This window comes from Panicum hallii, chromosome 3, assembly GCF_002211085.1.
Source record: "Panicum hallii strain FIL2 chromosome 3, PHallii_v3.1, whole genome shotgun sequence".
Taxonomy (NCBI): domain Eukaryota; kingdom Viridiplantae; phylum Streptophyta; class Magnoliopsida; order Poales; family Poaceae; genus Panicum; species Panicum hallii.
The window spans coordinates 3,513,859-3,529,055 of NC_038044.1; the positions used below are offsets into that span (position 1 = coordinate 3,513,859).

General features: G+C 47.2%; 3 protein-coding genes across 3 annotated transcripts; 2 read left to right on the plus strand and 1 right to left on the minus strand.

Moving 5' to 3' along the window:
- The first annotated feature begins 2,114 nt into the window (after nt 1-2,114).
- Nucleotides 2,115-3,946, plus strand: LOC112886080 (cytochrome P450 71D7-like). The gene is made up of 2 exons (XM_025951858.1): nt 2,115-3,038; nt 3,175-3,946. The coding sequence occupies exons 1-2, from the start codon at nt 2,121-2,123 to the stop codon at nt 3,796-3,798; spliced, it is 1,542 nt and encodes a 513-aa protein (XP_025807643.1). The 5' UTR covers nt 2,115-2,120; the 3' UTR covers nt 3,799-3,946.
- Nucleotides 3,947-8,425: 4,479 nt separating this feature from the next.
- LOC112887280 (5-epiaristolochene 1,3-dihydroxylase-like) lies at nt 8,426-9,967 on the plus strand. Its single transcript, XM_025953419.1, has 2 exons — nt 8,426-9,130; nt 9,234-9,967. Exons 1-2 carry the CDS (start codon nt 8,441-8,443, stop codon nt 9,852-9,854), a joined length of 1,311 nt encoding a protein of 436 aa, XP_025809204.1. The 5' UTR covers nt 8,426-8,440; the 3' UTR covers nt 9,855-9,967.
- A 931-nt stretch (nt 9,968-10,898) lies between these two features.
- LOC112886674 (probable protein phosphatase 2C 77) lies at nt 10,899-14,926 on the minus strand. The gene is made up of 4 exons (XM_025952640.1): nt 14,262-14,926; nt 12,719-12,973; nt 11,619-11,792; nt 10,899-11,518 (listed from the first exon to the last, which is right to left on the minus strand). Exons 1-4 carry the CDS (start codon nt 14,814-14,816, stop codon nt 11,174-11,176), a joined length of 1,329 nt encoding a protein of 442 aa, XP_025808425.1. The 5' UTR covers nt 14,817-14,926; the 3' UTR covers nt 10,899-11,173.
- Nucleotides 14,927-15,197: the final 271 nt, after the last annotated feature.

Here is a 15,197-nt window from a genome sequence, read left to right on the forward strand (position 1 = left end):
TGTTGAGGCTCTCCAACCACATGAGCGGTGCAGGGTCCAAAGCTATCGGGAAGTAGACGACCTTGATAATATTAGAGCCCCCTGCGACTTCAATGGCGGTGGAGTAGCAACATAACCATTGTTGAGGAGCTTGCTTACCATCATACTTGGTGATGCCAATCGGTTTGAAGCCCCTAGGGTACTTGTAGCTGCTGAACCGTGCGGAGAAAGCTGGAAAACGGTCTCTGCAGTCAGTAACTTCTATCTCGACTTCTTTGCGTACTTTGCGCCTGGAAACGATTACGAACCGCACATCGCGGCCTTCATTGATGTGCTGGCGCAGGTCTTCTGGAGCAGACCGATGATTGGCCTGTCGCGGGTTACCTCCTGGAGGTGGCTGCTGCCTCCCGCCAGGAGCCTGACTCCCACGAGCGTTGTTATTGTTGCTACGCTGAGGTCGAGGACGGCCGCCTGCCATTCGGCTATGAGCCTGGCTTCGGCTTTCGCCCACGCGCTCCTCTCTGAGGGTAGACGCCGGGTTTTGCTGATCAAGCTGAATCCAGGCCCTCTGCGCGTAACGAAGTGCTTGACGCACGTTCGGATCGTTACTGCGTTCGAGTATGGCCGTAACCCTGGCGATGTTGGCCACCGGAGTCCTGAAGCCCCGCTCGCTTACGGCAGCGAATTCGGCGTCAAGCTCACGATGCATGGATCGTATGCGCTCATTGACCCTCCTTCGGCGAGCTGCGCGAGCCCTGTTCCGGGTCCTTCGTGCCTCACGATCGGCGTCATTTTCGTCGCCGGCGTTAGCTGTGGCTTCATCTTCAGAGACTGCATCAAATTCGTCGATAGGCAAGTCGCCATCATCCTCGCCTTCTTCCGCCATCAGCACCTGGCGTGAGATGAGCTCCTCCGAGCTCTCGTCGACTAGTTCAGTCGATTCCTCCACCACGGTGGCTAACGGCCTGCCCTCCTGAAAAGACAAAAGCTCGAGGTGGACCACAAGTCGATCCTCAGCCTCGAGTAGATCAGAAGGTTTCATGCCTTTCCAATACACGAAACGCCCCTCCGGGATGGAGATGATCATCAGATCGCTGGTACCAAAACAACCCGAAGCCCCCCACGTGCGGTGGCTTCGTGTCCTTCAAGTTGGAGCAGAGAATCCAAGTTTTCTCCAATGCGGAGAGTGACTCGGAGATATCGGCCTCCTGGAGATCAGTGGTCAAATTGCATAGACCGAGTCGTGATCGGCTACGTGAATCCTTAGATTGAAATGAGTCCAACCCAAGGAAAGTTGATGTAGCGCCGGATGAAGTCGCGACGGAAGCAGACTACACCTCGATTCTTGCAGCGGATGCATGGATCGACAAGTCGTCGAGATCATCAACGAACTTGTCAAGGTCGCTGCGAAAATCTGCCGCGGGAGTTTTTGGCTTCATGTCGACGAGGAATCGACGAAAACTGCCCGCACCATCTGCGATGCAGGCCCACGAGCCAAAAATAAACGTTGCACCCTGAGAAGGTACTGGCCTGGTGAACTGGAAAGATGGCATCGAGTTCGCCGGTGGATCTTCGATGCGCTCCCCTACCTGGCGCGCCAGCTGTTGGTGTTTTACCGGCTGCCCACCGAGAGGTATGCCCATGGTGGTAAGTTTAGGTGAGGAGACGTCGAGATCAGTAACTCGAAGGTGCAAGGAACACAAGACTTAGACAGGTTCGGGCCGCGAGGTGCGTAATAGCCTACGTCATGTGTGGTGGTTTGTATTGCCTTGGGTGTAGAATGAGATGTTTTTGAGGGGGTCTCTGCCCCCCTGCCCCCCTTATATATTCGGGAGGTCAGGGTTACATGGATCTAATCAATATCAGTCAAGTAATCGTACCCGGATATAACTCGGGTAGTTTCCTCCTGTACCGATTAATTTTATCTCCTATTAAAACGAGTAGAAAACAAAGATAAGATATGCTTTATCTCTTAATTCTGTTTAAACTACGTACACAGCCCCGTGACAAGTGCTAATAGGTGCTAAAGTTTAGCCGTATACAACTTTAGCTCCTCCAAACGTGCCCTTAATTTGGGTAAAGATCTCTATAAATACACGACGGCACTTCCGTTCCTGAAAGCCACAACACTATCATCGATCATGGACATGGATAGCCTGCCCCTTCACTACTGCAGCTGCCTGCTATTGCTTGCTCTCCTCTACTCCCTAATCAAATGTTACTACACAACATCCGCCCGCTCCAGCTGCCATCGTGGCCTACGGCTCCCCCCGTGCCCCGGGCAGCTCCCTGTCATCGGCAGCCTCCACCACCTGGCCGGCGCGCTCCCGCACCACTCGCTGCGCCGCCTCTCACGCCGCTACGGCCCTCTCATGTTTCTCAGGTTCGGCGAGGTCCCGGTCGTCGTTGTCTCCTCCGGCGAGGCGGCCAGGGAGGTCATGAGGACGCACGACGTGGCGTTCGCCACGAGGCCCCAGATCGCGGCGATCAGGACCCTCACCAAGGAAGGTCAGGCCATCGCGTTCGCCCCGTACGGCGAGCACTGGCGTCAGCTCCGCAAGATCTGCGCCGTGGAGCTGCTCAGCGCCGGCCGTGTCCGGTCGTTCCGGGCTGTCCGCGAGGAGGAGGTGGCGCGGCTCGTCGGGGCCGTCTCGTCGGCATCAGGTAACAATGAGCTTATGAACCTCAGCGAGATGATTGCGGCGTACGTCGCCGACACGGCGGTGCATGCCATCATGGGGAGACGCCTCGACGTCGACGACCGCGGCGCCTTCCTGCGCTACATCGACGAAGCCATTCGGTTGGCCAGTGGCTTCAGCCTAGCTGATTTGTTCCCATCGTCATGGATCGCTGGAGCTCTAAGCTGGTGGGGCGCGCATAAGGCGGAGGTGTACCGAGAGGGATTGTTCAAGTTTTTGGATGCTGTCATAACTGAGCATATGGAGAGAAAGTCGCAAGACAGCAAATCGCAGGAAGATTTGATAGACGTCCTCCTGAGGATTCAAAGCCAAGGCTCATATCATTTCCTTACTATGGGCATAATAAAAGCTGTTGTTTTTGTAAGTCCTTGCAGCTACAAATACCTTTATTAAAATTCCAAGATAAAACATACAAACTAATAAATTTTCCCTTATCCAAAAAAAAACATACAAATTAAAGTTCGGAGTTTTGATGATTTGACCTGTAAATATGTAGGATCTTTTCTCAGCTGGGACTGAAACTGCTGCAACAACATTGCAATGGGCCATGGCGGAGTTGATGAGGAATCCTGATATGATGTCTAGGGCGCAAGCTGAGGTAAGGGCAGTCTTCATGCCTCGCATGAAGGTTGTAGAGGAGGGATTGAGCGAATTAAACTACCTGCATTGGATCATCAAAGAGACCTTGCGGCTGCACATTCCCGGCCCGCTGCTGATTCCAAGGGAGTGTCGAGAAACATGCAAGGTCCTAGGCTACGATGTGCCCAAGGGTGCTATGGTGCTCGTGAATGCATGGGCAATCTCAAGGGACCCACAGTGCTGGGAGGAACCAGAGAAGTTCAAGCCAGATAGGTTCCAGAGTGACACGAGAGATTTTAAAGGGAATGACTTTGAGTTCACGCCGTTTGGAGCCGGACGACGTATTTGCCCTGGGATGTTATTTGGGCTTGCTAATGTCGAGCTTGCTCTTGCAAACCTTCTATTCCATTTTGATTGGAGCCTACCTGACGGCATCCGTCCCGGTGAACTAGATATGACTGAAGCTATGGGAATTACTGCAAGGAGAGAAAAGGACCTTTGGTTAAGAGCTAAAGTAGTTTCTTCGAATCTGCCCCATTAGATAACTATTTCAATATAACGTATCGTGCTAAAAAAAGAGATAATCCCTTATTTCCATGTTTCCTCAAATCAATAAGGCCTTGTAAAATACCTTGTACTTTCATGTGTATATATAATAGAATATATAGTACTCATAGTATGTACAGCAACTCTGACTGGACCAATAACACGAACCTTGGTAGCTTAGTCTGCGTAGAATAAACGCCGGGAATTTCCAGTCCACAACCTTGGCAGCTTGCATGCACATATATATCGTCAATTCCCAGGATTCCCTCCTCGAGGACCCGGCGCACAATATATATATCGTCTTCCACTAAAATTGATGCAGCAAACAAAACCTGCTGACGGATGAAGCATTGCTTCAAGGGAGTGATAATGTTTGTTGGAAGAATTTGCTCGAGCATGAATCTTGATGGGCGCGCGTACTATAAAACCAAAAAGAAATCACTGCCAACAAATATTTCTTTGTTCGATTGAGCCCAGCGGGAGCCTTCTGCAGGAAGAGTAGGTGAAGTGCAGTGAATCATGGGACTGCAATGGGTGATAAAAGATCTTAAATTTAAATTTTAGCATAGAATTTAAATCTAAAGGCTGGATTCTAATCTTATACAATTTTAAGCTAAATTAAAGTTGGATGGTGGGAAACATAGCCAATCACCAAGATGCCCGTCCTCTTTATAAGACTCGCAAGAAGCGCGCACCTGCGCCGGCTCCGGCGGGCCGGAGGATGCAGCGTCCTGCTGTCCAAGGCGGCGGACTGCCTGCAGTACCTAGCCCGGACAGCCCGCTGAGGCAGCCGCAGCCCGCAGGACAAGTGCTGTACTGTACGGAGGTGAACAGCGTGGTCAGCAACCAGGCCGGCGTAGCCTGCGTCTGCGACCTCCTCGGCGGCCATACCCTCGGCCTCCCGCTCAACCTCACCCGCGCCGCCGGCCGGCCTCCCAGTTGCTTGCGGCGCCCCAGCTTCCTTCTTGAGCAACTGCAATGGTTGGTGTCTCCCACAATCAGCTTCCTCTTTTTTTCCCCCCTTCATCGATCGATCTAGTTTCATGCATGGTCTGTGATTAATAATTAATTATTGTCGCCGATCTTAATTATTACCGCAGCAACATCACCAACTCCGGCAGCGCCAACAGGTGGTGCGGCGTTGGCAAAGCCGGCAGCGAACCAGTCTCTGATCACGGCAGTCCTCATCGTAGCCAGCAGTCTAAATCAAAAGTTTCCTAATACTTCGCATCACGTCTCCATGTGTGCTTGGCATGATTTTAGTCGAAATCTTAGCTAGAGATAACATGAATGTCAATATATTGAAGCTTCCTACATACATGCATATCACTACCGGATTCAGAGGCTTTGCCGAGTGTCTGGGATTTGCCGAGTGTAACACTCCGCAAAGAGCACTCGGCAAAGACGTCTTTGCTGAGTGCCAAAAAGCACTCGGCAAAGAGAAGCACTCGGCAAAATATAAATCGGAAAAAATCTAAAACATAAAACAGGAGGGGAGGCATGTACAACCAGCTAGTGACCCATCTAATGGGTTGCATATTTTTTTCAGACTCGAACTCACGACCTCCTGCACACAAATAACTCCCTCTACCACTGCACCATTGAACCACGTGTGTCAACGTTACGTTTTTATTCTCCACATATTATAATTAACCGAGTGTAAATTATTTGTTTGAGATAGTAACTAAATTCAAATGAAAAAGTTGTTAACTACAAAGTGGCATAACTTTTCAAGATATAAAACTTTTATTTTGGTAGTTTCTTCATCCGAGATCGTTTACAAAATTTAAATTTCAAATTTGAAAACTTCAAACGTATTTTAATATGATACAATGATTTCAAATCAAAAAGTTGTCAACTACAAACTTTCATAACTTTTTGAGATCTACAACTTTAATTTTGATGGTTTTTCCATTCAAGGTCATTTGCAAAATTCGAATTTTAAATTTTTTATATTCAGATGTAGTTTTTGTTGATAAGATGACTTCAAATTAAAATATTGCCAACTGTAAAATCTTATAACTTCTCAAGATCTACAAAGTTTATTTTGATTGTTTTATCATTTCTTCATCTAACATGATAATTCTAATATTGTTCACAAATCTTATATATCTCTTATAGTTTCATAAACTACGAGAGAGATATATATTTTGTGAATAAATTTACATTTATTTTATCAAATGAAGAAATTTCCAAAACAAGAATTGTGCATCTTGATGAGTTATACAACTTTGTAGTTGAAAATATTTTTATTTGAATTAATTTACTACTTCAAAATATAATTTAAAAATTATCTTTGCCGAGTGTCTGAAAAAGGCACTTGGCAAAGAGCGAGTGCCTGAAAACAGACACTCGGCATATATATGTGATCTACGTGAAGCACACATCATGACTTAATTTTTTCTATATTAATAATCATAGTAGTACATAATTTCTTTCATATTTGTTACAATATGAAAAGTTGGAAAGTTTGATACAAATTTAAAGGGTTACTTTAGGTTATTATTTTTCATAATGGCATAGGCCATTAATTTAGATAAATATTTAGGCATTGGACAATATAGATATAGACTTAGGGGGGTTGCCTTGGATATTTTTCACAATGGCAGCAGAGGTGATAATTTTTAAGAAACATAATAAATCTAATGACTATTATTGTACCATGGTGAATGATGTCTTCCAAATTGATGGCTAGATATTCATTATTTTTAGTTAAAACTTCTATAATTTATCTATTTTTTAAATACATCTTGTGAGAATTAATATATATGAAGGCTCCAAAAAATTAATATCTAATTAATAATAGCGAGACTAAGTATTTTGTTAAACAAATTACTGAAATTATTTGAGATTGGATTTTGCCACAGGGCAAGGTCTTGTCGAGTTCAAGAATGAAATCCAACTTATTGCCAAGCTACAACATACAAATCTAGTTGATCTCCGAGGACGTGTTGTATTGAAGGAGAAGCAAACATACTGATCTACGAATACATGCCAAATAAGAGCTTGCAAGAATATTATTAGGAACTAAAGAATTCATAGACCGTGCAGATGTAAAAAGAGCTTCAGTATTACTGAATTGGAATAGACGCCTACACATAATCGAGGCAGTATCACAAAGTACTCTTGTATCTGCATAGACACGTACTCCCGTCTACGCATCATTCTAGAGACTATTCTCTTAGATAATGTCATGAATCCTAAAATATCTGATTTTTGGGCTTGCAAGAATATTTGACTCCAAAGATAATCAAGTGAATACCAAAAGGGTGGTGGGCACATAGTAAGAATTTCGCCTCTCCTATATTATACTACTTGTTCAAAAATAAGATGGTTTCAGTTTCGTTTTGTTTTCCTACTATATTACTTGTTCAGAGTTTTTCTAGTTTCTACAGGTTCCAACATTCATTTTTGTTTCAGTGGCTACATGCATGGCCCCGGAGTGTGCATCCGAGGGATGCTTTTCTGTAAAATCTGACGTGTTTAGCTATGGAGTTTTGCTTCCTGAGATTATTAGTGGGAAAAGAAATCCTTGGTTATGCAAGTTCTTCTTTATACAAATATATTTATAAACCTTTATTATTTAGTTCTTACAACAGAGCTATTGCATTGCGTGCCATCTCTTGCCAACCAAATTACCATTTGGAGAAACAATTGCCGATTCATTAGTAAGTGAAGGGGCATTGACGGGGATATGTGTGTATAAAAATTGCATTACTGTGTGTTCAGGAGGAGAATGCAGCTGATCGTCCAACCATGCCTGATGTCATTACAATGCTATCAGGTGAGTTGCTGGCTCTAGCTGAGCCCAGACAATGCAACCAGCATTCTTCAAAACAATGCAATGCAACCATCGTCATTTGTGATGTCATGTCTGCGTGTCCGGTGGCATATTGCAACTCACGATCGAGATGTCCTCTTTTTTCCTTTTTGAAATTAAATAATCTCACGAGCTGTCCTCTAGGGCTCTCGTGTTTCTTCTCATCGACAATGGGGCTGACTCTACGAAGGCATATACTTCATGCAACTCGATCATCACCAGTTGACAACTAGGCTCTAGTGTTGCGTGTCATGGATTGGTCATCCAGCCGTCATAGAAAAAATTAATACTACCACTCTTCCAAGCTACTTTGTTTAATTTATTACTTGCAGATTCTCTGGGTGCATATTGTTTAATTTTTTAAGCGCTTGTGCATGGCGTGTGGGTTAGATAAGTACATGGTTTTGCGTTAACTTTATACATTGCTGATTGCTGAATGATGCATATATATACAAATTGAAACTTCGGTAAACACGTACTACAAATAAATATAAAATATATCTAGGGACAGTTCTAAAATCGATCTCTATAAATTAAATACACGAAGACGTACACTTGGGTCTTGAAAGCCACAACATCGATCATGGATGGCCTGTCCCTGCACTGCTGCAGCTGCCTGCTATTGCTTGCCCTCCTCTGCTCCCTAACTAAATGTTACTACTACTACTCTGCATCCGCCCGCTCAGGCTGCCATCGTGGCGGCCTACGGCTCCCCCCGTGCCCCTGGCAGCTCCCTGTCCTCGGCAGCCTCCACCACCTCGTCGGCGAGCTCCCGCACCGCTCGCTGCGCCGCCTCTCACGCCGCTACGGCCCTCTCATGCTCCTCAGGTTCGGCGAGGTCCCGGTCGTCGTCGTCTCCTCCGGCGAGGCGGCCAGGGAGGTCATGAGGACGCACGACGCGGTGTTCGCCACGAGGCCCCAGACCGCGACGATCAGGATACTCACCAACCAGGCCCAGGCCATCGCGCTCACCCCGTACGGCGACCACTGGCGCCGCCTCCGCAAGATCTGCGCCATCGAGCTGCTCAGCGCCGGCCGCGTCCGGTCGTTCCGGCCTGTCCGCGAGGAGGAGGTGGCGTGGCTCGTCGGGGCCGTCTCGTCGGCATCAGGTAACAATGAGCTTATGAACCTCAGCGAGATGATTGCGGCGTACGTCGCCGACACGGCGGTGCATGCCATCATGGGGAGACGCCTCGACGTCGACGACCGCGGCGCCTTCCTGCGCTACATCGACGAAGCCATTCGGTTGGCCAGTGGCTTCAGCCTGGCTGATTTGTTCCCATCGTCATGGATCGCTGGAGCTCTAAGCTGGTGGGGCGCGCATAAGGCGGAGGTGTACCGAGGGGGATTGTTCAAGTTTTTGGATGCTGTCATAACTGAGCATGTGGAGAGGAAGTCAGAAGAGGCCAAATCACAGGAAGATTTGATAGATGTCCTCCTGAGGATTCAAGGCCAAGGCCCATCATCTCAGTTCCTTACTATGGGCACAATAAAAGCTGTTATTTTTGTAAGTCCTTGCAGCTACACATTCCATTGAATGAAGATAAATGAAAGAGCATATATGCTCACAATGTTCAGAGTTTTGATGATTTGGTTGCTTGCAAATGTAGGATCTTTTCTCAGCTGGGACTGAAACTGCGGCGACAACATTGCAATGGGCCATGGCAGAGTTGATGAGGAACCCCGATGTGATGTCTAGGGCACAAGCTGAGGTAAGGGAAGTCTTCATGCCTCGCATGAAGGTTGTAGAGGAGGGATTGAGCGAATTAAAATACCTGCGTTGGATCATCAAAGAGACCTTGCGGCTGCACACTCCTGGTCCGCTGCTGATTCCAAGAGAGTGTCGAGAAACATGCAAGGTCCTAGGTTATGATGTTCCGAAGGGTGCTATGGTGCTCGTGAATGCATGGGCAATCTCAAGGGATCCACAATGCTGGGAGGAGTCAGAAAAGTTCAAGCCAGATAGGTTCGAGAGTGACACAAGAGACTTCAAAGGGAATGATTTTGAGTTTACGCCGTTTGGAGCCGGACGGCGTATTTGCCCTGGAATGTCATTTGGGCTCGCTAATGTCGAGCTTGCTCTTGCAAACCTTCTATTCTATTTTGATTGGAGCCTACCTGACAGCATTCGTCCAAGTGAACTAGATATGACTGAAGCTATGGGAATTACTGCAAGGAGAGAAAAGGACCTCTGGTTAAGGGCTAAAGTGTGTTCGAATCTGCCCCATTAGATAACTACGTCAATATATGATTAGTCTTTGTTGTAATAAACCTTGTAGCTTCTGTTAGAATAAGCTTGGATCTCTATGTGTGGATCTAGCGGGTTGTCATCTTAACAGTGAGCAATATCATGGTGTTCTATCGATTTAGTCTCCGGGTTGCGGGTGACTGATGGCATACCTTGCCCAGAAAGGTGTCTTCAACATAGACTCTATCACCTAGCTATAAGAAATCCACATCAAATTTTTATCCATATGGAGGAAATAATAATAAATAAAAGGAGAAAACCTAGCTACTTTAGTCAGTATATAATACATCCGAGTGCGTGCACACCATTTAACATTCTATTACACGTGGATTCATATTAATTAGTTTTGAAGAAAATGCTATAGCTAGACTTGTAGAGATGTTTCTGTTATTTATTGTTGGAGACGCTCTAAGGGACATTTAGTGTATGATACACTTAATGATAAGCCGATCCATATACATATTCAAAGTATGACATGAGCGTGAATAATGATGTTGACGCAACCATGATAATAGGACTATTCTTAAAACGCAGACTGAAAATAGTACAAGTGATCGTGAACCTTTCAGGTCACTTTGATTCTTGCTTGATATTCTAATACTGGGATAAAAAAGATTCTAACTAATCCTGGTACTCTTGAGCGGCGTTGATAATGCCCCCAACAAGAATTAGAAAAAAGTTAATTGATGTTTGCAATTGGAGGCCCTCACTCCTTATGTTAGTCTTTTTGTTAATAGGTCCAAGAACTTTGTTTGTTGTAGGCTCTAGTCAGTCTCGTGGACTAGGTTGTTGCATGTATAACACATAATGGATCCTCATATTTCAGCATTGACGAAGTTAACATAGATGTCTAGTGAGCACGCTTGACCACCCAGCTCATCAATGCCATAGAACATATGCATTATTTTTTCTTGCCTTTTTGTCCATGTTTTTTCCCCTACTGGAACGTGGCTTTTTTCGCAGGCTAATTATGTCATACAAAAGAAATACCACCAGTAATACATAGAAGATGGGAGATGGTGCTTAATTTTATCAAAAGCTCATCAATGCTATTTTACACGTCACGCTAATCTCTTCTGCACTTTCCGACGAGTCCAGTCTAATTAATCTCTTCGGAAGGCAGGACCTATATCATACTACGTACATTCTCTTGAAAAATCATTTACAGTAAAATCAAAATATGAAAGTGAAAAAAAAACCTTGATGAAAGAGACAAAACGAAGATTTGATGACGAATCTTGTCTTTCGTTGATCCAATGGATCGATATACTCCATATATATCTGGCTGTGGGTCTCAATGCACTATAATTGTAGGAATCGCTGCAGATCGACGACCATGACGGTGATGTCGTCCCGGCTGCCCCTGCTCCTGGCCAAGGCGACCAGCTCCTTGCACGGTCCCACGGCGGCGGAGGACGACGACGCGGCGGCGGAGACGGCGTCGACCGCCTCCTGGCAGGACACCTTGTTCCAGAGGCCGTCGGACGCGACGACGAGGAATCGGCAGTCCGGGGTGAGGCGGCGGCGCGACACCTCGGGCTCGCAGGTGACCCAGGGCTTCATGGACGCGTCGCCAAACGCGCGCGACACGGCGAGGCAGTCCTGCACGCGCCACACGCCGCCGCTGCCGCAGCTCACGTACCCGCCCTGCACGCGTCCACCGGTCAGTCACTAGCCCGGCCGATCGACGATCAAAGCAATAAAGCATCCGCGCGATCAAATCACCGCCACGCATGACACAACTTACCGAGCTCTCGATGCGGCGCCTCTCGTCCTCGCGGCCGGCGGTGTGGTCGCTCGTCAGCGCGGTGGCGACGCGGCCGCGGCTGCCGAGGACGGCGCGGCAGTCGCCCACGTTGGCGACGTAGAGGTCGCCGTCCTTCACCAGCGCCGTCGCCGCGCATGCGCCGCCGCGTACGCCCTACACATATATACACGCGTAATTAATAACAGAAGCACAAATCAGTAACTATAATAAGCAGCTAGCTGTTCTGATCAAAGTTTTGCTCCGTGTCATATATACTATATTACTGCATCTCTCTTCATTCAAGCACACTACTCTAATTCCTCACCTAAACAAAGGTAGAATAATTACTAGTACCAACATTTTGGACAACAAACTAAAGTTGCCCTCCAAATTAGAACGTCATACACGCATATACTGCTGACCAGAGCCGATGTAATTCAAACTCTACATGCATGAACGAACGATGCAGCTAGCTAGCTACTCGTGCCGTACGCCACCTCATCGATGGAGGTGCATGCATGGCATGACTGTAGTCGTCGTCAGTGTGAACATCGTACACGCGCTACCGGCGAGGCGACAGCAGAAGCCACACGGCACGGGCACTCATAGATGCTCCCAGATGCATCATCATATCAGCCCCGGCCCGTCAGGATGTCGATCTGTCACATGCGCGCGCCGCTCGGCGCACCACTTTGGGATTTACCAACAAGATCAAGCCAACCGCCGCTACGTGGCTGCATATTACGTTCTAAATTATAATTCGTTTTTTAATTTTTAAACGTATAAATTTTACTATGCATATAGATATACACCGTGTCCAGATACATAGCAAAATCGATGCACCTAGAAATTCTAAAACGAATTATAATTTGAAACGGAGAAAGTATTATACGACAAATATACCAAAGCTATCATCGATCGCCATCGGTCAACGTCCAGCTGAGGATAAAACCAGACAAGGCCGGTTTGAACCGTTCAAACCTAACCCACCCATGAGTGCATTATTATGCATGCGATGCAAAAGACTCGGTCAACGGAAAGTAGTTGCTGCCCTTGCGCTGCAAGCTACGCTAGCTAAGGATCCGACGGCTGATGCTTACCTGGCTCAGGAATTCGCTGTCAGTGGTCAGGTAGGCCGCTCTGATCGCCGCCACGACCTGCTCCGTCTCATCTTCTTCTTCTTCACCCGTCGGCGGCGGCGGCGGCGACATTGGCAGTAGTCCTGACTGTTGCCGGTGGCTCGCCATCGTCGAGGCGGAGGCGGCGACTGCGGCGACGACGTTCTTGCTGAGCTTGTCGGCGACGAAGTCCACGGCCGCGCGGCCGCCGTGCCCGTCGTACACACCGTAGAAGGCCTGCCCCCAGAAACAGAGAAACCAAAGTTGAATTTGCAGGTACTATATATACGGCGCCTGATGAGAATAGTGAACTTGCTTATTATTGGCATATATCTTGCATGCTGACGATCTTTTTTCTAAAAAAACAAAGAGCATATGTTAATAATGCTGCCGTTTGACCAAGAAGTCGTGGGCGCTAAACTCCTTAAAGAGGAAACAGAAAAGCCATTCTAGATTGAAAGTTTGATAGCTAAGCAATGGACTGGCTCCCCTTCGTGTGTACCACAGTTTCTTAGAAATTCAGGGTGCGTTATTGGTTGCATGCTGTGGGGTCGACGTGTTTCCTAGGTTGCTCTACATTTTCTCTTTCACCTGCTTCTTTTTGTGCTATAGACGACAATTGCAAACGACCATACTTTTCAGTCTTCATTTTCACTTTTCATTTCAATTATTAGTTCTAACCACTAACCAGGAGAAATTGTTTCACATAGCCTGCTAATGCAATTTCCACATACAGTGTACGTAGGTATTTGCGTCCCAAGATCAAACAGATACAAATGAAGCCATGCCTAATATTCTCTCTTGGGCTGGAAATGGTGGATGAATTAATCAAAACTGGATGATACAGAGACTACAATTTGAAACTGTTAAACTAACATATATATGTAGTTTTTACAAGTCATATCATTCATAGTAGTATATATTTTTGTGGTCATTTTTCAGTTTTCTGATCTGCAAATGTTTTTTTAGAAGATCAAATAAACATGAATGATCAAAATTTCTGATCATTTAATATTTGTTTTAAATGAAAGGAGGGAGCTCTACCATTTCAGCAGCAAACATACATTTAAGGTACATGATTTTGCATACACCTACGAATGCTTGCTAAAAAGAAATTTTTGATACCAATGCTTTTCTTGTTGGTTTTACAAATCACTTAACCAAAACCAAATTACCTTGGTGGCCAAGTTTGAACCGCCAAGAAATATAGTCTTATCTTCACGGTGCTTGTTAACAGCCAAAAAATATGATTCCACGACGGTTTTGGTATATTTCTTGATGGTTCTTGGCCGTCAAGGCAATTCAATTCTGGTGCAGTGAATCATAGAACTAATTTCAGTTATGAACATTTTGCCCGTAAGATATATATAGAATTCACACCGCCTCATTGGTTCTTAAGATCATAGAACTGATTTTCGTTGAAAAGTACTATAGCGATTATAGATCGATCGAATCACTTAAGTTTTGCATCATTTGGTCATGATGAAGCTTAATCTGAGATTATGAGCTGACAAAATGCGCTTACCAATCGGGAGCCTCCTTGAGTGATGTGATCAGCGATGACCCCATACCCATCCTCCATGGCGTGCCTGACCCCTCTCCTGCTCGCCAGGCAGAACCCCTCGCCCTGCACCTCCAGCTCCGTCGCCACGTCAGTCTCCCGGTCCGCCGCCGGGCCAAACGGGTCGACGCCTGGAGCGCAGGCCACCGGCGGCGGTATGGCCAGCCTGGGCGGTCTCCCCCGCGCCACCTTGGCCGTCTTATCCCCTTGCTGCTTATTGAACGCCGGAAGAACGACCGCCGGTGCGGGCATCTGGTCCTTGCCACAGCCGGCCGGCTTCTCGTCGACGGCTAGCGCCGCAGGGTGCACCTTCTTGCTGCTGGCCGCCGCCCTCCCGGGCTGCAGATGCTGCCACGGCGCGGGGACCGCCGTGGCGGTGGTGGTCGCGGCCGACGTCGGGCCGGGGCAGAGTTGCATGAAGAGGAGCGCCCACCAGCCGCTGGCGCTGCCGAGGATCGCGTGCGCGAGGCGGGCGAGGGCGGCGGCGGCGGAGCACAGGAACCTGACGCCGTGGAGCATATCGCTCCGCCGGGCGGTCAACGGGTGCGGCGGCGCGGGGTTCCTTAATTTCCTGCTCGGATTAGGTGTGCTATTCCTGTGGGTGGGGGGGATCGGAGGAAGAAGAAGGATCGAACGTGGCTTTGCTTGGACGGGATGGGGGAAGGCGTTTATATAGGTGGCGGGAACCGGGAGAAGGGGTCGCGGGGTTGACCGGTCAAAGAATGGCTTTCTGTGCACGGATCGGATCGGGGCATGCAAAATTGTAAAATCAAATTTTGTTTGCCCCGGTGCAGAGAGTTTCGACTTCCGAAGGGATGCTGCCATAGCTGGTCATTGATCTCCCTTGACCTGCAGTAATTATAAGCATGCTATTTTCTCAACCTGAAGTAAAGTCAACAA